Consider the following 23,679-nt stretch of genomic DNA (forward strand, 5'->3'; position numbering starts at 1 on the left):
TTTAGCTCTTTTGCTTGGGGCTAAATATCTACGACTTGACTCACAGATCCATTTCTGACTTTTTTCTGGCTAATTGCAGACAATGAATCCCAGGCTGGATTTGAACACAAATCTCAGATCACAGCCTCTTGAGTAGGTAGGATTACAGTCATGAGCCACCAGTGACTGGTACTTTTATTGTGCAATTATACAGCCATCAAAACAAAAACTTTCTTCTATATTCAGTGTGTGAAAACTAGCCTTTGTAAATAAGTATTCCTTAACTTCCTTACTGAATATAATGAAATTCCTTTGACTCAAGGTTATATCCCTTGGGTCTACAATTAAAAATCAGGGAAGGCTTTACATTTCTGCCCTGTAAAGCTGTTTTATACAGACTTGAATATTTATTTCTCTTACATAATTTGGCAGCATGAAGTGAAAAACAGCATTGGCCTATCAACATTGGCCCCAGTTCTGTCACTTCTCAGGTGAGTGGTTTACTTAAGTCACTTAACCTCTTTCCCCACATTGCCATTATCCATAAAATAGCTCCTGCAAGAGATCCCAGATAAAATGAAATGAAGTAATTGGGGAAGTTTTTTTTTTTTTTGGTCGGTCGTGGGGCCTGAACTCTGGGCCTGGGCACTACCATCCCTGAGCTCTTCAGCTCAAGGTTAGCGCTCTACCACTTGAGACACAGTGCCACTTCCGGCTTTTTCTGCTTATGTGGTGCTGAGGAATTGAACCCAGGGCCTCATGTATACAAGGCAAGCGTTCTTACCACTGAGCCACCTTCCCAGCCCCGGGGGGAGGGGGGAGTCCTTAAATATTAAAATACTCCATAAGTATAATTATAGATTATTCTACTGGATTTCACAATTCCTTCAGTAAGATTTTTTTCAATAATATTGTCATTTAAAAATATCTAAGATCTTTATTAAGAATTATTTTGAAGACTTATTTCTTCCTAAGTGTGTTTAGCTTTTTACTCATTAAATCTCATTCAGCAAACTAAGCCATTATTCATTTCTTTCTACTCTTAACCCAATTACATGAAACCTTAAGCTCCTATTACCCAATTCATTAAGAAAACAAGAGCATTCCTTGTGAATGAATATCACTAAGTTGACTTGTTTGTTTATTAATAAAGCAATGTAAAACTTATTTAATAATTACATAATATTGTACAGTATGACACCAGCCAAAGGTCCTATAGGTTAGTTTATATTATCCATATAATGCAGATTGGTGCCATAACCATTATTTTCACACATACATCATGCATACATACATACATATATGATTATTCTATTTACTGGAATTAACAATGAACAATAATATATTAAAGAAGTGTTCATATTTGGTGATTAGGTGCTCTAATAAAGTTGGCCATTTTAATAACATAAACATTACTTTAGCAAAATTTTTTCAATGTAATGAATCTTTTTGTATGTGTCTTACATATCAGATTACCTGAATGTTTTTATCTCCTTTGATAATTATGCAGTCCTGACATAATCATGTCTGCCTGACCCTCAGCTTCCCACTCATTAAAATCAAATCAATATCCACTTTTCTCTAATGAATTGTGTTTTAAATTCTGTCAGCAATACAAAGTTAAAGGGGAACAAAAGCAGACCTATTACATGTATGAGTTGAAAATTATTTAAGTCAATAGATACAATGAATAAAAATATTTTTCAACATTAACTTATGATGATTTTATTTTCCATGATGATTATATAGTTAATTTTTCTTCTACCTAATAATGATTTTCTATTAGTTACAAGTATGAACTTTGATGATTTTCATGGGAAGATAAGGGAAGATACATTCATTAACAGAGGCAATCATTAGCAGTAAGAAATAAAGAAGAGACATTCTGAGATCTGATCTGTGAATACCATCTACATCATCTTTTTCTGTAATTTTCATTCTAGCAATGTGTGTTTTTGTCTTTTGTGTACAAACAGTTTTTAATGTTTTGAGCTTTCATAATAGTTTCTTTTCCCTTACACCTGTCTCAAAAATTCCTGTCATTCTTCAAAATTCAGATTAAATACCACCTTAAGAATACTTCCTTCCCCTCCCTTCCCCTTTTCTTCCCTTCCCCTCCCTTCCCCTTCTTTCCTTTCTTCCTCTTCCCTCTCCTCCTCTCCCCTCCTCTTCCCATTTCTTCCTTCTACTTCACTGCTGACCTTCTCTCTCCCTTTCCCTCTTCAGCTCTCCCATCCTCTCTCCACTTCCAGTTAAAACTGTAATGACCTATGCTCTAAAATGAAAAGAGCTGCCGCATAATAAAATGCTTAAGAGGTAACGAATACATTTGTATTCTACTTGTGTGTTAGAAGGAAATAAGTTCACTCATGTGGTCCTATTGAAACTATAAATTATTTCTTCTCTATGAAATATTCTACAGAAACATGTTATAAACCATTTTAGTGATACATCTTCCCCAACTTGCAATGGCTACACAGATATAAATTCTATCAGTTTCACATTCTAGGATATTTGCTAAATTTTACTTTCATGTCAACAATTGTCAATTTAAAAATGAATTTTTTATCTTACCTGTGTCATATACTTCAATCATGAAAATTTCATTCCAAAATAGAAATAAAGCAGTATAAAGGATAACTTGATGCTTTGATCAATATTAAGTATTTTGCAGAATATTTAAAGTAGAAATAGTGAACTATTATACTATATTTCTCAGTTTCTCTTTATCTTATTTCTCAACCCAGTCTCCATCAATAAAGAAGGACCATAATGCCAAGATGCTTCATAGAATAGATGCTACTTTCATCGGTTCTTTCCCCACTCATGTTGCAATCATTACCTTTTAAGTATTTGCATTTTTTACAGTAAAAATGTTGATGTTTTCTCCATGCTCTATAGACACTACAAATCTTTTAAATTAATAAATTATGATGTTAGAGGTTTTTAAAATAGTAAAAACAGAGAAATAGAAAAAAAAACCCACGCTTCTGGCACAAAGAATTGTGGTTGATTCAAATGTTTCCTTAAATGCTGTCCAAATGGAAGCTATCTGTTTGTGAGAGACCAAACTACATCAAATGAATTGATTTGCCATTAAAGCAGTCAATTGAATCAACATTCATGATGCAAATGGTAATTGGTTCAAATATACTTTGGGGTTTGAGCTCTCAGGTGGACATTTTCCATTGACTTATGGCATCATTTAATCATTTAATATATTGTTTTCAGATACCACTTTAGTGTCCAGCACCAAACTGTTTATATTGGGAAGTAAAAAGATAAATCAATCACACTTTACCTTTAATAAGCTTTAATAGGCCTAGTTTGTAGATTAGAAAAGGAACATATTAAGCTTTAATAAGAAGACGACTGAATAAAAATAAGACTTGTATATGCAAAGAACAAAACACAGATTAAATTAAACATACCTTATAAACTCCTAACCAAAATGTTTAGTATCAAGTATGTCAAAAATAATGTTCTCTTTGTTATTGATGTTGCTCTTGTCCACTAGGATTTAGAACAGGAGGTCATGGTTTTGCTTTAGAGAAGATGTACTGCGGGAGTTGGTATGAATTATGAATTATCTTCAGGTCAAAGATCAAGGAAGACATAAGAAGAGAGATAGGTCAAAATATGAAATCATGGAGACATGGTAACTGATTGGTTCACCATGTTAGTGATGGGGCATTTGTACAAATTATACAAGTGCTCTTGAGACTATCAGGAGAAAACTGAGACCTAGCAAAAGAGTTAGGATCAATTTAAGAGATGATATGAAACATGAAAACTCTATAGAAATTTAAGTGGGAACAAAAGAAAGGAAGGGCAGGCAAGAGGTAAGGCTGTTGTGTAAAGAACATTGAAAGTGAAAATAAGAATGTAATTCAGGGGCTGGGAAGGTGGCTCAGTGGCAGAGCGCTTGCCTTGCATGCTCAAGGCCCTGGGTTCGATTCCTCAGCACCACATAAGCAAAAAGAAAAAAAAAGCCGGAAGTGGCACTGTGGCTCAAGTGGTAGAGCGCTAGCCTTGAGCTGAAGAGATGAGGGACAGCGCCCAGGCCCAGAGTTCAGGCCCCACGACTGGTCCCAAAAAAAATTTTTAAAAAAATGTAATTCATGCCTCAATGATGAAAAATCTGAAAAGGATAATGACAAAATTGGAGCAAGAAAAAAGTCATAAACTCAAATTTCAGAATTACCTAAATCTATGGGAGCAGACTATAAGGAAGACAATAGGTAAGTAATAACAGAGACAAGATGACGACGATGAGAAGAAAGATCTATTCCTTGGGAGGCCTTTCCTAGCCTTGCACTAAGATGGTTATCATCACTCATGGGCATAGTTCTAAAATATTCACTCAAAATATTTTGATATCTCAGATCTATAGTAGATTTCATTTTTAAATTGTATTTTATTGTAAAGATGTATACTTTTTTCAACATTCTATCCAATATTCAACCTTGTTTCATTGTGGCAGTTGTGTTTTCTTCAGGCAAGGTACCTATGTTTTGTATGTACCTGTCTTTCTTAGGAAAAGTAGAAGGTATCACATATCTATTTATGTCTCTATTTCTCCCAGTTTCCATTTCTGTTTATCTAGTCTGATTCACCTCTGTCAAGGTGTTTTATCCTTGAAATCAACTTTTCAAGCTTATCCAGGAAAACATTTTTTAGACTTCATGCTCCCCTGCTCCCCTCAAAGACAGATTTTATTTGAGACTCAGATAAAAAGCCTCACTCTATTAAGGAAGGGCCTCTGACACAAAGGGTCAATAAGAATTAATCTAGGCTCATATAAAGATACAAAGTATAATTTAAGCCTAGTTTATTTTGTACTTTTTAAGGGAGAAACATAAAATATCCCACTGATGGATATACTTTTTTGGGGTGTGGTCATGGGGCCTGAACTCTGGGCCTGGGCGCTGTCCCTCAGCTCTTCAGCTCAAGGCTAGCGCTCTACCTCTTGAGCCATATCACAACTTCTGGCTTTTTTCTTTTTGCTTATGTGGTGCTGAGGAATCAAACCCAGGGCCTCATGCATGCAAGGCAAGCGCTCTACCACTAAGCTACCTTCCCAGCCCTCACTGATGGATATTTTAAATGAAGTATGAAGTAAAACATACAAAGAAGTAAAATATATGGGATTTCTATATTCTATTCATTCACAAAAGAGACACAAAAAACAAAAGAGAGAAATGAGGAGAGCCAAGAAGGAAACATGCCATCAGCCCGGCCATTATCCAGGCCATAATATCAAGATTGGAGCATTTATATAAATGTACACAAACTTTAATATTCAGGGGGAAAGAAACAAGAAAATATTTTCATGATTCCTTATGGGACTGTTATAGAGTTCCATGTAATGCTAAAATATATTCATTAAAAGAAATATTTGACCTCATGTAGTAAAGAGACAAGCACTGCCTTTTTGTTCTGGTAAGTGGATAACTTGTGTTCTCAGATATTAGAAAAAATTCGAATACATGTTCCTTCTAATTACCTCCATAGCGTCATGCTGTAAAAGATATCACCCATGCAAAACAGCTATATTTGCAATAGTATTATCATTTCTGAAATAGTATCTTAAACTTTATTTTCAATATTTCTGGTCTGATATATGAACCTAAAGAGATGGACAAAATAAACAAACATATACAGATGAAAATAAATGTGCACATACTATTACACACATAAAAATCAAAATAAATCTTGAGCTGTTTTATTAAAGCCTAACTGATTATATGCTACAGAAATATCATCTTTTCCCCAATTAAGTGGGTTTTGTGTTTATATTTATAGAAAAACATTTAGTAATTCACTTTTCAGTCGTGGGGCTTGAACTCTGGGCCTGGTCACTGTACCTCAGCTCTTCAGCTCAAGGCTAGCGCTTTACCAGTTGAGCACAGCACCACTTCCTTACTCAATTTCTGTTTTTGAGTATATATGTTGGTCCTGGGGCTTGAACTCTGGGCCAGGATATTGTTTCTTAGCTTTTTCATTCAAAATTGGCACTCTACCACAGAAGCCACATCTCCACTTTTGGCTTTTGAGTGATTAAGTAGAGATAAGAATCTCAAGGACTTGCCCATTTAGGCTAGCTTTGAGTCACTGTTCTCAGATCTCAGCCAACAGAGTAGCTAGGATTACAGGCTTGAGCTACTGGCACCCAACTGTTCTTTTTTGTAAACAATGTGTAAAGGAATTTGGAAACCATGGGATGTATGTTTCTTTGGGTCTGGCTTACTTAACTTAATATATTTTTTTTGAAGTCTTTCCATAACAAATGGGGTGATGTCATTCTTTCTGATGGAGGCATAGAATTCCATTGTGTGTGTGTGTATATATATATATATATATATATATATATATATATATATATATATATATATATATATATATATATATATATATATATATATATAGCACATTTTCTTGATCCATTCATCTACTGAGGGGCATCTGGGTTGGTTCCATATCTTAGCTATGGCAAATAATGCTGCAATAAACATAGTTGTGCTGGTAGCTTTATTGTGGTCTTGTTTGTGCTCTTTGGGTAAATGCTCAAAAGTGGGATTGCTGGGTCATAGGGGAGCTCTATGTGGAGTCTTTTGAGGAACCTCCATACTGCTTTCCAAAGTGGTTGAACAAGTTTACACTACCCACAACAGTGCAGTAGGGTTCCCTTTGGGCACATCCCCTCCAGTATGTGCTGTTATGAAAGTTCTTGATTATATATGGAAAAGTAAATTCAGAATATGATCTACCTATTAGAAAAAAATAGAACAAATTAATTTTTAAACAAATTAAAGTGAATTACTAATGTCAAAAGGAGTCAGTACCTATCTTCATTTCTGTTAGTTTTACTATAATTCAGGAATTTTATTTTCCATACTCTCACATTGAAACTGTATAGACATATTGAGCTCAAATTTGCAAGCTTATACTCAACCATAGCTGAAGATGCAAAGCACTAATGTTTTGAGATCTGGCATCTCCAACAAAACTTATGCGTAAACTAACCATTAATTTTCCTCTTCATGGGAACTTATTAACCTAATAAGAGGATTAATGTTCCACCACTAAGAAATTTTAAGGACAGGACAATTAAATAACAAAATATTAAAATTACCAGAGCATGATAAGAGCAGATATAATTTTTGGTAAATACCACAGTGTGTACATATTGTTATAAAAACTAAAGCATTATGGTAATGCTATAATGGAGGAGCAAGCATTTGTTGGTACCTTCCTTCATATGAACAAAAAGAAGGAAAGAAAAAGACCAGTAATGTCTTATGTATAATTCTACAAAAATGTCTGGTTTTTTTAATGGGAGCATATAGTCTATCTTCACCTAATGAAGAACAGTTCTAAATTATCCTCATTTTCATTTTGCGCATCTACACACATATATACATATATCTGGGTATATATACCTTTTATGTACGTGTATATATAGAGAGAGAGATTGTGTTATATAAAGGGAAAGAAGAATAGAGGGAAAAAGAATGCAAGAAAGACAGAGGCAGATATTCTGAAACTTTCTTAAAGAAAAATTGCCTAAAATTATCATATTTCCTCAGAATTATGATCGTTGCATGTGATAAAAATGGCTACCGCAAATATTTTTCAACTTCATCCAAATAATAATTTATATGTACTGAAAATTAATTTTTGTTACCTATGTAAGCTGATAAACATTTAAAACACTGGAAACGAAACTTCTCTTTAAAATATTGCCTTGAAGAAAGAAAACTTAGAAATAAAAATAAAAATAATTCCTAAAGTTAAAAAACTATTTTTTAAATTAAGCATGTGACATAAAATAGCTTTTGCAAAAAGACTTACTAATTTACAAACTACCATATCTTCTTAGTGCCTTGGAAAATTTACCTTCTTTACTGATAAGCTGTAAAGAATATCTACATCGAAACAGACATGGAAACAGAATTGGAACAATTTAAGGTGATTTAATAAGTATATTTTCTTTTATATTTGACAATGTTTGCCTTCATCAATAACAGACATATCTTTACTAGAATAGTAGAACAGTATCTGGAATAAGAATTGCAAAATAACACATCTTTGTGTGTAGAATATTGGGACTAATGTGTGAATTTAATATTCTATCTTATGACCATATTTAATACAATTAGAAGTTAATCACAAAAGTAATAATAGGAAAGACTGAGGTAAAATTCATAAGATGACCTTTTTCATAAATTTGAAAAATAATCCATCAAACACTAAAGTTTTTTCATTATTTGAGAATTTTTTTCTCCAGTAAGATTTCACATGTAAAGCATTTTCTCTAGATTAGTTAGATTCAACAAAGTAAGTACATATAATTGTCTGTGGATCTAATCTTCAAACTATCTTTCTTAAAAATTATTATCATTCATTAAAACACACACATTAGGAACAATTTGCAATGAAACTTTGTCATCCTGTTTTTTATTCAAGCACATAATTTCTAGGATGTTCCTGGAATAATAGTATATGTGATGTGTTTCTACTTATATTGAGCATAAATCAATTTTTATTGGTAAGGATTTTTAAACTCTTAGATAACAGAGATTATGTCATTCACATAGAGAAATGGTGATAAAGATTGAAACACATTACGTAATTAAAACAGGGACTGGGAGAAGTAGAACTCACTTCCAAAATTAGAATCTATTCTACATATTCATAACTCCTTATTTTTCATCTTATTTTAGAATGTACCATTGTATATTATCTCTGTGTACAAAAACTATTTTTAAATGTTGTATCTTCTCTATCAAAACTGCATATGAAAAACATGGTTACACATAGACAGAGATGTCAGAGTACACCGTGGGAGAAATGTTTTTGAGTAATGGCAATGGTAAAGGCTGGGCTTTCTACACATAACATCAAGGTAATCACAATATGGGGGGCTGCGGCAGGTGGCGGGGGGAATGCAGTGTGAAATGACAGAAAGTACTGAGTTCAAAGTACCCAGAATAATGAGGTGTTCACCATGATGAAAACATGGAATATAATTTTACATGGTCAGATTAAAAGACTTTTGGCTATCAGGTAATGGAAACCCACAGAGAATTATCATAGAAGAAAGATGCTTGCCTTCATGCCTCTCTATCTACCCAAGTCAAACCAATCCAATCCAATCAGACACAGCTGGTGCTTATTCTTGCAGACTATGTAAAACAGAACAAGCTTCCATTTCAATAGAGTTGGAAAGGAACTTCATGACATGTAAGGCAAACACTGGGAGAGTTGAGTTGGTAGTTGAAAAGATGGTAGTGTTCAAGCTCCTGGAACTCAGGAGACACCATTGTGTCCCCGAGTTACAAATTGTTCTGTCAGTACAAATGAAAATATTCTTCCTTGCAGGACAATCTTGTGAGAGAAAAAGAGATGGCCAAGAATGGAGAAAATGGTTGAAAGTTCTGGTAGGGGATAAAATGACAATTGGAATTGAGAGAAAAGAATGGATTGTAACAGGAAATACTAGCTCTGCATCAAACATGAAACTAAACACTTTTCAAACATCATTTTGTTCAGTTCACATAGGAAGAAAGGTGTGGCTTAATGAAATTTATTCCCATCCTGACAAATATGAAAATGCATTCTAGACAAATTATGATGAAAGCAAGAAATCTGATTTTAAAATCATAACATTTTCAGGATCCAACATTCACAGTGCTGCTAAAAATAAGGCAGTGTTGAACTTGTACATAGAGATGAGAACTGAGAGAGGTCCATTTATTTATTTATTTATTTGTCTATTTAGGTGCCAATCTTGGGATTTGAACTCAGGGTCTGGGGTCTTTTCCTGAGCTCTTCTGCTGAAGGCTAGCACTCTACCATTTTATTCTTCTGGGTTTTTTTTCTGGGTTAATTAGAGATATGCATCTCATAGACTTTTTTGCTTGGGCTGGCTTCAAACCATGATCTTCAGATCTCAGCCTCCTGAGTATGATTACAGGTGTGAACCACAATGTGCCTAGCTTAGAGAGATCCTTTTAGGTGACACCAGGAATTCAAGGGGAGAAAAAGTAACTCAAAGGAATGACTATAAATTCAACTTCAGTCATAATAGATTTTAGAATTAATCGGGAGCCTAATTTGACATTTTTTTCAGTAACTAGTGTGTACCAGTTACAAATATGGAGGATAATCATAGCATAGCAATGATAATTTAAGTCATACTGTCAAGTGACAGAGTGAGCATAGACTAAGAGGAGACTAAAACCAAAATCTGATTTAAGAGAAGAAGAAATAAAAGCCATGAAAGCAAGGCTAGAAGATTAAAGGATAATTAGCAAGTATAATATCACCAAAGACATGGAAAGATAATACATGAAAGGAATAAGTGTTCCTATGTATGGGACCAACAATGAGAAAGACAAACAGAAAGACAAACAGGCAAGTAGATAGATATGTACTACCCACATTCAGATGTCTAATTTTTTAACCATCTGCATCTGTATTGTAGATGTGTGTAGATGAGTGAATGTGTGTGAGAGACACTATGTTGAAAACAGACTTTACAATTTCGGGGGTGGTGAGTGTGGAGGAGGGAGGGAAGGGATGGTAGGGGAAAACAAAGGAGGAGGCAACAATAGAAAATGTACTCATTACCTTGCTCCTGTAACTGTAATCCCTCTATACAGCATTTTTTTGGGGGGGTCCGGTCGTGGGGCCTGAACTCTGGGCCTGGGCGATGTCCCTCAACTCTTCAGCTCAAGGCTAGCGCTCTACCACTTGAGCCACAGTGCCACTTCCGGCTTTTTTCTTTTTGCTTATGTGGTGCTGAGGAATCGAACCCAGGGCCTCAGGCATGCAAGGCAAGCGCTCTACCACTGAGCCACCTTCCCAGCCCCTGTACAGCATTTTTATAATAAAAAAAAAAATACAAAAAATTTCAGCCTGTGTCATCGAGCCCTAGAGTTTCTCCCATTCCTTCCTGTAATGTTTCAGGGTATCTGCTTTGACTTTGAGGTTTTTGATCCATTTGGAGTTGATTCTGGTGCAGGGTGATATATAAGGATCTAGTTTTAGTTTTCTACAGATTCTACATAGAGCGCCCTTATGACCCAGCAATCCCACTTTTGGGCATTTACCCAAATGATCACAAACAAGGTCCTACCAAAGCTACCAGCACAACCATGTTAATCACAGCATTATTTCCCATAGCTAAGATATGGAACCAACCCAGATGCCCCTCAGTTGATGAATAGATCAAGAAAATTATATATATATATATATGAATTCTATGCCTCCATCAAATGAATGGCATTGCCCTATTTGTTAGGAAATGGAAAGATTTAAAAAAAAATTATATTAAGTGAAGTAAGCCAGGCCCAAAGAAACATATGTCCCACGGTTTCCCTTATTTGCAATAACTAGTATAAGTCTAAGATAAGCAGAAAAGGTCAAAAGTTATGTACATTTGACCACATAAGATGACCATAAGTGAAATGAACTCCAAGATAGGGACACAATTCTTTTTATTCTCTCTTGCTATTATTTTTTAACATAGTTAAAATGTACTATATGGGCTTTTTTTGCTTTTTTTGTACGTGCTTCCCCTATGGTATAACCACTGTTTTCATATCTTGTATATACATTTTTCTAATTTCAGGAAGGGAAGGAGGTTTACCCATTGTAACAATGAAATGTACAAGACATTATGTTGAAAATGAATTTTACAACTTGGGGGAGGAAGGAGAGGTTGAGAGGTGGGGAGAGGTGGGGAGAGAATGGATGTTAGGGGATAAACAAAGGAGGAGGTAACAATGTTCGATGGAAATGTACTCATTACCTTACTCATGAAACTGTAACCTCTCTGTACAGTATTTTTACAATAAAGAAATTTTAAAAACCTAATTCTTAAAGTACTACTTTCCTTTTTGTACTTTTTTATTGTAAAAATACTGCACAGAGTGGTTACAGTTACATGAGCAAGGTAATGAATACATTTCCTATTGAGTACTACCTTCTTAACAAACTGAAAAACATTCCAAAGCCAGGAGCTGGTGGTTCATGCCTGTGATCCCACTCAGGAGCCTGTAGTCTGAGGATTGTGGTTCAATGCCAGCCTGGGCAGTAAATCCCTTGAGATTCTTATCTCCAGTAAACTACTCAAAAAATCCAGAAGTGTTCCTGTAGCTCAAATGGTAGAGTGCATGCCTTGAGCTAAAGATGCTCATGGATATTATCTGGACCCAGATTTCAAGCCTCATGACTGGCAAAAACAAAAACAAACACAAAACAACCAAAACAAAACTTTTTGCAATTCATATGCTTATAGAGTATATTTTAAAGTGGGAAGATAAAATTAAAGCTTTATTACCCAATTGAATTTTCGTTCAAAGTTTTCTCTAGAAAAGGAAACCAATAACTCAATAAATTGGGAATATAATCATTTTGTTCATTTAGTATTGTGATGTTAAAAATATAAGAAAAATGAAGGCATATATTGAATCTCAAGTGATTACTAGAAGATGAAATTATAGCAGAAATGGTTGTAATTAATAAAACAGAGTTCAGAGAAATATATAGCCCTTTCTACCATATTGGTTTTTTCACATAAAAAAAGTTAAATTTTTGAATGTTTTTGTTTTTAAAATATATACTTTTTATTGTAAAGATACTGTACAGAGGGGTTATAGTTACATGAGGCGGTAATGAGTCCATTTCCTATCAACATTGTTATACATTTCCTCCCCACCTCCCCAACTCCTCCCCCCACCACTTCTGAAAAGTTGTAAAGTTCATTTTCAACATAGTGGCTTGTACATCTCATTGTTACAACGGGCCATCCTGTATCCTTATTTCAGCATTTTGTTATATCCCTTCCCTTCTCCAAATTAGAGAAATGTATATACACGATGCAGGGCACCGACATCAAATACAGTGAAAACAGGGGTTGTACCATGGGGAAGAACATACAGAGAAACAAAAAAATCACATAGTACATTGTAAGTACATTAAAAAGAACAACAAGAAAGATAAAAATCTCTTGTGTCCCTATCTTGGGTTCATTTCACTTAGAATCAGTTTATATGGTCATATGTACATAGCTTTTGACCTCTTCTGCATGTCCTAGACATATACTAGTTATTGCAGATTAAGGGAAACCATAAGGCCTATGTTTCTTTGGGTCTGGCTTACTTCACTTAATATAATTTTTTCCAAGTCTTTCCATTTTCTAACAAATGTGGCAGTGTCATGTTTTCTGATGAAGGCATACATATACCACATTTTCTTGATCCATTCATCTACTGAAGGTCATCTCCTTGGCACAGGCCAAAATTTTCTTAATAGAGACCCAGAAAGACAACAAATCAAAGAAAAATTGGACAAATGGAATTTTCTGCATGGCAAAGGACCTAGCAAGCAAGATCAATAGAAAATCCATGGATTGGGAGAAGATCTTCACTAGCCATACAATGGACAAGGGTCTCATATCTAAAATATACTTAGAACTCAAATCTCCCAACCACAAATCCTCAAAGAAACCACTGCCTATTAGTAAGTGGGCTAAAGACTTAAAGAGAGACTTCTCTGAAGAGGAAATAAGAATGGCCAATAGACACATGAAGAAATGCTCAACTTCTCTAGGCATAAAATCAAAACAACAGTGAGATTCCACCTCACCCAAGTTAGAATGGCAATAACCAAGAAATCTAAGAACAACAGATGTTGGAGGGGATGTGGCCAAAAGGGAATCCTACTGTATTGTTGGTGGGAATATAAACTTGTTCAACCACTCTGGAAAGCAGTATGGAGGTTGCTCAAAAGACTCCACATAGAGCTCCCCTATGACCCAGCAATCACACTTTTGGGCATTTACCTGAATGATCAGAAACAAGGCCATACTAAAGCTAACAGCACAACTATGTTTATCAGAGCATTATTCACCATAGCTAAGATATGGAACCAACCCAGATGCCCCTCAGTAAATGAATGGATCCACCATATGAGTTTATAAGTTAAAAAAAATAGGCCTCCACCTTGATCTTGAAATTTATGTTACTTATCACACATTCCTTTATAGTATATTTGATATAGCAGTTGAATGCATTAAGTCATAAGGGTATATCAAGAACAATCTTCAAATAAGAAAGTGGATTTTAGGATAAAATGTACCATAAATTACATGTTAAAATTGAAGTCAAAATGGTAATAATAGTGATTTTCATTATGTGTTATATGACATTTTATATGTTATTTTCAAAATTATTTTAATATTGAAATATGAACTGAAAATTGGAAACATTTCCCTCTAATTGGAAATATGGAAATTAAAGCCTAGAGAAATAACTTACCAGAAGCCATATATATTGTAATAAGTGTTTTTGTAAGACTAAGACTCTATAGGTTAAAGAAAATCTAAATGAAAGCTTCTTTCAAAGTTTACCCTGGAGTTACATAGAGGATGTTGTCATGATAAAATCCTCAGCTGGTGCCATTTCAAAATAACTTTCAACTTACCACTCATCTTTTTAATGTAAGCTTTGAACATCCACAAAGGTAATTTAACTTATGGGCCAAAATCAAAGTCTAGTAGAGTCAAGCCATATCTCTGGTGAAAGAAATGACTACAATTAGGTAACAATAGTTTTAGTTAGAAACTATTCAATCTGTCTCTGTGTGTGTCTCAGTGTGTATATGTGTGTATGTGTTTATATGTGTGTGTGTGCTATTCATTTTAACTCTACAGGTATTACAGAAGAATTTTGAGGAAGGAGATAGTGAAATAAGAATGAAATAAATAGTTTAAATTAATGAAACAAAGCATCTAGTATCTCTGCTAAAATTCATGGTTTTCAGTAAGTTTTGAAAGTGGTCTGTCCAAACTAATGACAATCAGCATAGAACTACCCAGTATGGACCTCCAGAGTCACCAAGAAGCAACCTAAAAAGATGATGCTCAGTCACATAAATGCTGCAAGAGATTTCAAAAAATGCTTTGAACATAAATGAGTGACAGAAAGTAGCCAGAGAGGCAACATTGAATTATCGTGTTTACAAGGGTGAAAAGAGATAGACTGAATTATGATAGGAAATAAGAAACCCACCTAAATCATTAAAGCTATTCAGAATATTTTATTGCTCAAATTGCAAATAAAAAGTATTTTGACATTTGTAAATTACTTTGGATAGTCCTTAACATTTTTCTAGGGGAATCCTGTTTTTGCTTGGGTTTTTAGATTTCATATTACCCTCAGATTAATTTCTAGTTACTGACATTTTCTGAATATTTTTTGTGCTGGTACTAGGATGTAAACTCAGGGTCTGAGTGTTGTAACTTAGCATTTTTGCTCAAGGCTTGTGCTCTCCCTCTTGAGTCAGTCCTTCATTTGTGGCTTTTTTTCTGATAACATGAAGATAAAAGTCTCATGGCTCTTTCTGCTTTGTGTGGCTTTGAATTATGATCCACAGAACTCAGCCTCCTGAGTTGCTAGAATTATACCAGGGAGCCACTGGCACCCAGCTAAGAATAATTTGTTATAAAAATCCCAAAAGTAGATATATTGCTTCAATATAGTCATTCTATAAATCTTAACACTGTAGAAAATCATTCAATTATTTTCATAAAGTGAGAATATTTGCTACATGTTTGCCATTGTCTTTAATTTGCTTTCATTCATATATTTCCTGAAATTACACTTTTATGGATATTTATTTTGATTAAAAATAACAGATACACACTGCTCATTGAGATTCTTGATCTTAAACAAAAAAGCCCTAATCTATGGCCTTTTCTTTTGGTTTAGTACCAGCATTTGACTCAGGGTCTTATGCTTGCTCAACTTGCTTGCTCCATTAGAACTCTATCCCTTGAGCCAAGAGTCCAGCATGAATTTTTCTTGATTATTTCAGAGATGTAATCTCTTGGATACTTCTACACTGGTTTGAACACTGAACTTCCATATTATAGCCACATTTGTAGCTAGAACTTCAGAGATGTGCCTCCAGTGTCTGATTACATTCTTTTTCTTCTAATTCAGTCTTACTTTGGATACAGAAATGGAGTCTTCAGTTTCTCAACAGATGTGATTAATTTCTGTCATGAATTTTCTTAATTTGGATAACAGATGTAGTAAAGGAGCAAGAAACATAATCTAGAGCTAAATAGAAAGCTTTACTTTATACGACTTACTCTTGTCAGTCTTTTATTTAAATATAGTTTTCTACTTCCTGAGAGAAATATCTTGTCATTTGTTACATACAAATGTGTTTGTGCATGGTGGACCCTTACCAGCCAGGTGACATTCATTGCAAGTAATAACCTCCAGGTGAGCCTCGAAAAAAACGTAGTTGACATTACACTCACTTTTATTTTGTATGTGTATGTAATGTTTGTGGAACTTGAACTGGGGTCCTGGGAGCTATCCTTGAGCTCTTCTGCTGAAGGCTAGCACTCTACCACTTGAGGCACAGCATCACTTCTGGCTTTCTGGTAGTTAATTGGAGATAAAAGTCTCATGATCTTTCCTGACCTGGCTGGCTTTGAACCTAGATCCTCAGATCTCAGACTCCTGAGTTGCTAGTCTTACAGGTTTGAGCCATCAGTGCCCAGCTACACTCACTTTAATAAAACATTTAAACATTACTGTGTCAGGAGCTGATGGCTTACACCTGTAATCCAGCTGCCCAGAACACTGGAATCTGAATACTGAGATTTGAAGACAGCCTGGGTAGAAAGTTTGTGTTATTCTTATCCCAGTTAACCGACAGAAAGCCAGGGCTCATGTAGTAAAGTAAAAAAGCCAAGCAAGAGCAGGAAGCCTTGAGTTGAAGCCCCAGCACTAGAACAAAAAGCAAACAAAACAAAAATTTTAAGATTCACCTCTCTAAATAAGATAAAATAGTGCAGTCCATCAAATTACAGTATAATATTATAATGCATTTATAATCACATTTTGAATCTATCATAAAAATAACTTGATTTTAGTAGACATATCTGAGTTTCTTTATTTAACATATACACATGAGAGTCCAATGGCAGTTTTAGTTAATATTAAATTTCTCTTATTAATTATCTTTGCCTAGGGAATTACTTGGTTTCTTTTTGCTAACCCTATATACTATTAGTTTTAAGTGAATCAAATAACATATATGATATATATAGAGAGAGTATATGATATATACTCTAAAATGAAAAATGCATTTGGTATTTCCTAATTTGGTCTATATTATATATTCTAATTTAAAGTGAGAAACCTAGAACATCTTCAAAATAAACCTCTCTTCTAAGAATAAGAAACTTGAACCATATTATAATAATTTACTCTATTAAATTATTGTGAACCTATGACATATGAAATGGTTAGTAATAATTCTAGATTCTGACAGGTATTATATACATACTTTAAGAAGCGCCTAAATAAATGGAGAGAATAATTTAAAATTTTTAATAAATTATGTATCTTTATAAATTGTGTTGTTTTCTTTTTAACAAAATTATTACTGCTAGGGAATGAATAATCAGATTTGGAGACCTACAGCTTTAATCGATCTTTCTACAACATGGACATTTATCACTTATATTTAATATGGATATGTATATACTTTTATGTAAATGTATATGTATATATATTTATAAATATATGTATGCATATATGTATATGCATACATATATACTTACACACATATTATATACTTATTATTGTATATATTTTTGTTATTATAATTTGCATTTACTAAAAAAAAACTAACGAACAGCTACAAGGTAAAATATATTTTACTAGCAATAAAAAGTGCATAAAGATAAAAAGCTGGCTTGTGATCTAGAATGGTAGAACTAACTACTGAAGATGATATGAAACACGCATGTATGTATGCATGCATGCATATCTTTATGCATATATATGACATGACATTTTATAGCATATCAGTGTTCAAGTACCATTAATATCCAATGTCCAAATTAATAAAAAAAAATCACTTTAAATGTTACACTGCTTATCATTTAAAATGTATTATCAAGGATCCTCCATTATTAGGCCTATTAAAGTAAGCCTTAGGGTAAATATGTAGGTGGAATCTGCTGGTAGGGACTTCACTTATGGAGCATGAGCCTTGGAAATAGTTGCTATCAGTTATTTGAACTCAGACACATACTTAACCAGATTCTTCAGAAGAGGTAGAAATACGTTTTTTAAAAGATACGGTGACATTCTCACCAGAAATGGAAAGTTTTCTGGCCTCTAGTAGTCATGGCAGGGATACTTGGCTCTCAGAGAAATTCTGCTAGGTTGTACCCTTTCCCGAAGAAGTTGCTTCACAATGCAAAAAATGTCACAACTTTTTACCTACATTTAAAGAATCTTACCTGTTTTTATTGGTGCCCTTTACCAATTACATCAATTATAAAAGAGACAATCAGTATTTCTGATAATACACTGTCTTAAGCTTGAATACTAAAATTTTGTGCTGATTTTAATATGATGACCAGAAACATCCCTCCATTTTTTTAAGCTCTTGAATGGACTCAGATACTTTTAAAAACAAATAAAGGGCCCACAATGTCTACAAGATTTTCTGTCAGAAGCACAACATGATTTAAATAAAACACAGTTTAGTAATTATCCTGTTCCTGCTTCACAATTAAGCACTTATCTGATGCTATAAGTTGGGCAGAAACTCTGTAGGGAAAATCTGTTTGAATTATCTCTCTATTACTAGGTAATTGTATAATCCACTGTTACAGCTTCAGATATGCAAACACAACATTTCAGAGATCAGGCCTCCACAACTACAGAAGAGAGATTCCTTAAAATAGGTAGATAAGTTGGACAATGAGCATGCGATTGCCTGAAGCAGAGACATGAATTCTGGTAAGAAAAGATTCGTAGAACATGAAATAACAATTATTTCCAGCTACCACATGGCTTCATTGCACACAGACAGTTCTTAGCCATTAGTTTGTTGATTCTTCGGTATTAACCAGCCGTGTTCCCCCATTATGATCATTACCGTAATACACATAAACACAATTCTTTTCCAATAGCTAAGTAATAACCAGATGTATAGAAAACTAATTTAAACTGGATGGCAATGAGATAGAAGAAATATTTTATCTTAATCCACTTTCAAAATTCACCTCATTTCACTCAGAGTCTAATGCAATCATTTCGTTTTCTATTCCCAGATCGAAATACATTTTAGAAAAGGAATTCACTTACACTGAACGATGAGCTGCACCAAGGCTTCTCTTGGTTTCACGTTAAATCCATTGTACTGACTGGTCTGGCATCTGTACATTCCTGACATTTCCCTAGACACGTTCACAATCCTCAGTGTTCCATCGTAACTCTCCATTTGCATGGACCCATCAGGCATGGCCACCTCTTTATCCGCTCTAGACCAAAGGATGATTGGTTTAGGTTTTCCAGTTACTTGACATTGCAGTTCTATTGTGTCTCCTTCTCTGGTGACCAAAGGTGATTTTTCCTGTGGAACAGTCAGATTGGGTGGAACTTGAAATGGGAAAAAGAAAATTTTTCAAGGTTAGTATAAACTGGTAAGGCATATGCAGACACAGAATATCATAAGGAAACAATTTCTGTGGATTGAAGAATGTGATAAAAAAAATATAGAGACCGTGGGAATTATAAAGCATACTGTCACTTTAAATAATTCTAAATTATCTTCATTAAGCATTCTCTCATAAAGAGTACAAACATTTTCACCATTATCGAGGTATTACATTGGCAAGTAAATGGTCCATATAAGAAAACTCTATTCAATACTTGGCAATTATTGACCATTACTGGTTCTTCAATATTTATCTGTCAAAGAAAAATGATCTGGCTAGCTGAGGATAAGATTTAACTGGAAAGACTTAAAACTGTGAACAGAAGTAGTAAGGAAGGGAAAATGAAAAGCCTGGGATAAAACATAATGTCTTCGGTATAAAATCTGTTGTCAAATTGAGAAGATGTCCAGTCTGTTTTCTCTCTAGTGGGGGTTTAATGGAAAAACTGATTGTTATATATTCATAACTATCACAAAGCATGTGGCAGTCCATCCCATTCTCCTGTTTAGGATTTTAAGGTTTTTGTCACTTGAATTTCATATGACTTCACTTGAAATGCTTTTGAAGTCCTAGAACCATTTCCCACAATGTTGCCACTACTACTACAAAATTAATTTTAAAGAAACTTTCAAAATACATTTAAATTAATATAAGGCTGATAACTATCCTCCGGTTGATCTTGTCTCTGGTTGTGCTCAGCAGAGTTAGGTGAAATTTAGATTGATTTATCTGGAACTTAATATATTGGAATATATATATATATATATATATATTCATGTTAAGATTTAATAAATTCAGATAAGGAAAGTGCTACATAATGATTTTTTTACAAACATTACCACCTATTCCACTAGAAAATTTTCATTGTTTTTATAGTTTTATCTGAATTCATAATGGTTTCTAGAATGTAGTATCTACTAAAAAGTACAGGGTAAACAGAATAAGAATAATCATAAACATGGGTAATTCTGATTCTTACATGCCCCTTTTAAAGATATCTTAACATATAGATTAAAATAAATAAGTTTTGTTCTCTCATACATCATTTCTCTGCTTTGGTTCCAGTACTAACACAAACAGCTTAAAATTGTTTTTTCAACTATTGTTGAAATAAAGTTTTATTTATTACATATAGTAAAAAAATAAATTCAAGACTAAAATATGAACACAGTTTGCTTTTAAAATATTTTCACATTTCATTTATCATTTAATTCCTTCATGTAATTCAAGGTAATAAGAACTACTTACATAATACAAATAGTATCTCAGTATTGAGAAGAGGGAGAGTATTAACCACCATTGTAAAACGTATAGCTACCTTGTAGAAACTAGTAATTTAACCAGATATTTTGTTTGTTTCCATAAACCATGAAGTGATGATGCAATCCTAAACAGTTCCATGTAATAAATAATTTCAATAGGACTGCAATATTTATTCACCTTCCTGAGAAATAAGATAGAATAACAGAAATAACCTAAGCAGTTAACATTTGTTGCAACCTTACTATTTTTGGCCCCAGGAAATTTGTGTTTTCATTAAATTTTCTTGACAAGCTTAAGATTCAATATTTAATACTAAAATTTAACAAATGAGAACACTGAGAGCAAGAGAAGAAAAATATTTGGATTTGAACAGGGTACAGACCATACTTGTCAACATAGAGACATGAGTGTGGAAGTAGCTTCACAACACTTGAGAGTAAGCACTGCACTGCCTTCTTCCTGTTCCTGCTCTGGCTCCATTGGTATCTTTGTCTCATGGACAGACAGTATGAAAGGGTCAAGACAGAAATGTGAAGGACTCTATGGTCTGTATTTTCCAAATTCCCTGTCTTGTCTCATAACATGAACAACTGCATCTACCTATGCAGGAATATTTTCCATACATTTCAAAATTTCATACAAGATAAACTAAATAAATACAGATTTATTTTCAATTTCCGTGCACTAAATGAAATAATGAATTTAAAGAGTGATTCAATGGAGTACTATTTCTTTTAGTGTTTAATCCATATCAATTCTGGAAACATGTCACCTGACCCTGGCCATATATTCATTTCTTCATTTTTGAAACTAAGAAGTTACATGTTGTTTTTGTATTCCAATGTTTTGATGATTAACTTATAGGTACAAATAGTAAAGACTTAATGAGACAAGAAGTATCAAACAAAAGTCTTTATTTACTAACTTACTAGGATGGATATTTAGGAACTTATATCATGAATCATTCTAATTAAAATAAAGCCTGAGTATATCTTTCAAAAATACTAACATTATATTGTCTAAAATTTCCCTTGCATATTTGTTATTTATAAATTTAGACACTTTTTTCCACCTAACTAATTTAAAAAATACGAATTTAAATCACTTCTTTCTTTTTCCTCTTTTCTTTTTTTTTTGGTTGGTTGTGGGGCTTGAACTCAGGGCTTGGACGCTGTCCCCAGGTTTTCAGCTCAAGGTGAACACTCTACCACTTGAGCCTCAACGCCACTTCTGATTTTCTGGTGGTTAACTGGAGATAAGAGTCTCATAGACATTCCTGCCCAGGCTGGCTTTGAACCATGATCCTCAGATCTCAGCCTCCTGAGTAGCTAGGATTACAGGTGTGAACCACTGGCACCGGGCCTAAACCTCAATTTTAATCTTGGCTACTTATATTGTTTTGAGAGACTAGCCCAGATATTCCTAATTAGCAAAACTTCACCAAATTGTGGTTCAATGTATATTTGTTTCTATAATACTTCAAAATGTGAAGTCAGGTTAAGGATTTCTCAACTGTCTAAGCAAAGAAAATTTATATCTTCTCAAAATTCCATACTAAATTTTATTTCAACCTATGACTCTACACTTAGCTCTGTTAATTATTTCTATAAAGAGATCTCTTATTTGTTCTCATGGAGATTTCTGTTTTGTACATTGATAGTATATTTTTTAACTTTTCCCCAAGGGATTTCCAACCTATGTACACAATGCTTTATATTCTCCCAATTTTTCAAACCTTAGAACATACGAACTACTTATTTCTCAGTTCAGTTATCAACATGTCCTGTTTACAAAATAAATCACAGTTTTCTTGGTTTGATGGATGCTTCTATTCCTCTGCTTCCAAAAACCAGCCAAATCCTGATGTTTCTTTATCAACTATGTCTCTCACCCCTGCCTATTTCTTTTATGGACAAAGTTAGGTTTCTTAGTACAGATCATACTTTTCCTTTCTTGTGACAGTATACTAAGATCATTCTTTTCCTTTCTTGTGACAGTATCTTCAGAGCAGTTCCTGTCAACAGTCTCAGTCCAAGACACCTGCTTCCTTTTTATGTATTTGTCATCACAGGCATAATTCTGTTCCTGTCAAGAAAACTAAAAACCTCAGTGAAAGTTCGCATCTTAACCTGATCCAATTTGAAAAATGAAAACAGCCTAATGGTTTTGTAAATAAATCATAGAACCATCACACAATACAATATAACAAACTTTAAAATATAATGTAATAGAGCTATATTTATTGATAAAGATATTGATTTCCAACGAGAAGAAGATATTAGTGAGTAGTCTGAATAGCGGTGACTACTATTATTGAATGAAACATATTGCTATCTGCATACATTCTAGTATCCAGTTCTTTATATTAGAAAAGACTAATATCTTTGTTTCTATATTTGCATATATTAGTAAATACTAATGTATTTGCTTAACTACTATGCATCTATCCCATCACACAATATTCTAAATGTCAAAAATAATAAAATACATTTTTAAGAAGATTTATCAATGAATGTCAACAGAGAGTTTTTTGAATGGAAGAATATTATCATTATATCTTTATATTGTCAACATTCAGCATATTGTCACGTATAATAGAAACTCAGTAGAGAATTTTACATTTAGTTTATAAATAAAGACAAGATGTAATTGCCACTTATTGACAATTAGAAAAAAAAGACACATATGGGACAAACCTAGTGAAAAAGAAAATTCAGAAGAAATTACACCAAAAAATTTGAAGTGTTTTTCTTTACATGTAGTATATTTGTAAATTTTTTTTCTTAAAATGTTTTCTTTTGATTTTTATAATATACCCAGCACATATTAACTTATCAAAGGCTCTAAGAAATCTAGAGAAATTTGAGTATTAACTCAACAACCTCATAAAA

At 33.6% G+C, this 23,679-nt stretch overlaps 1 protein-coding gene across 1 annotated transcript in view; it reads right to left on the reverse strand.

Annotated features, from left to right (window-relative positions):
- Positions 1–23,679, reverse strand: part of Mdga2 (MAM domain containing glycosylphosphatidylinositol anchor 2) — a 722,905-nt gene that overhangs the window by 111,568 nt on the left and 587,658 nt on the right. The window contains exon 8 of the mRNA XM_042677867.1: positions 19,173–19,466. Coding sequence (XP_042533801.1) covers positions 19,173–19,466 — 294 coding nt within the window. The remainder of the gene's footprint in view (positions 1–19,172; positions 19,467–23,679) is intronic.

Source organism: Dipodomys spectabilis, unplaced genomic scaffold, assembly GCF_019054845.1.
Source record: "Dipodomys spectabilis isolate Male_0828 unplaced genomic scaffold, ASM1905484v1 ptg000042l, whole genome shotgun sequence".
In the NCBI taxonomy this organism is placed as follows: Eukaryota; Metazoa; Chordata; class Mammalia; order Rodentia; family Heteromyidae; genus Dipodomys; species Dipodomys spectabilis.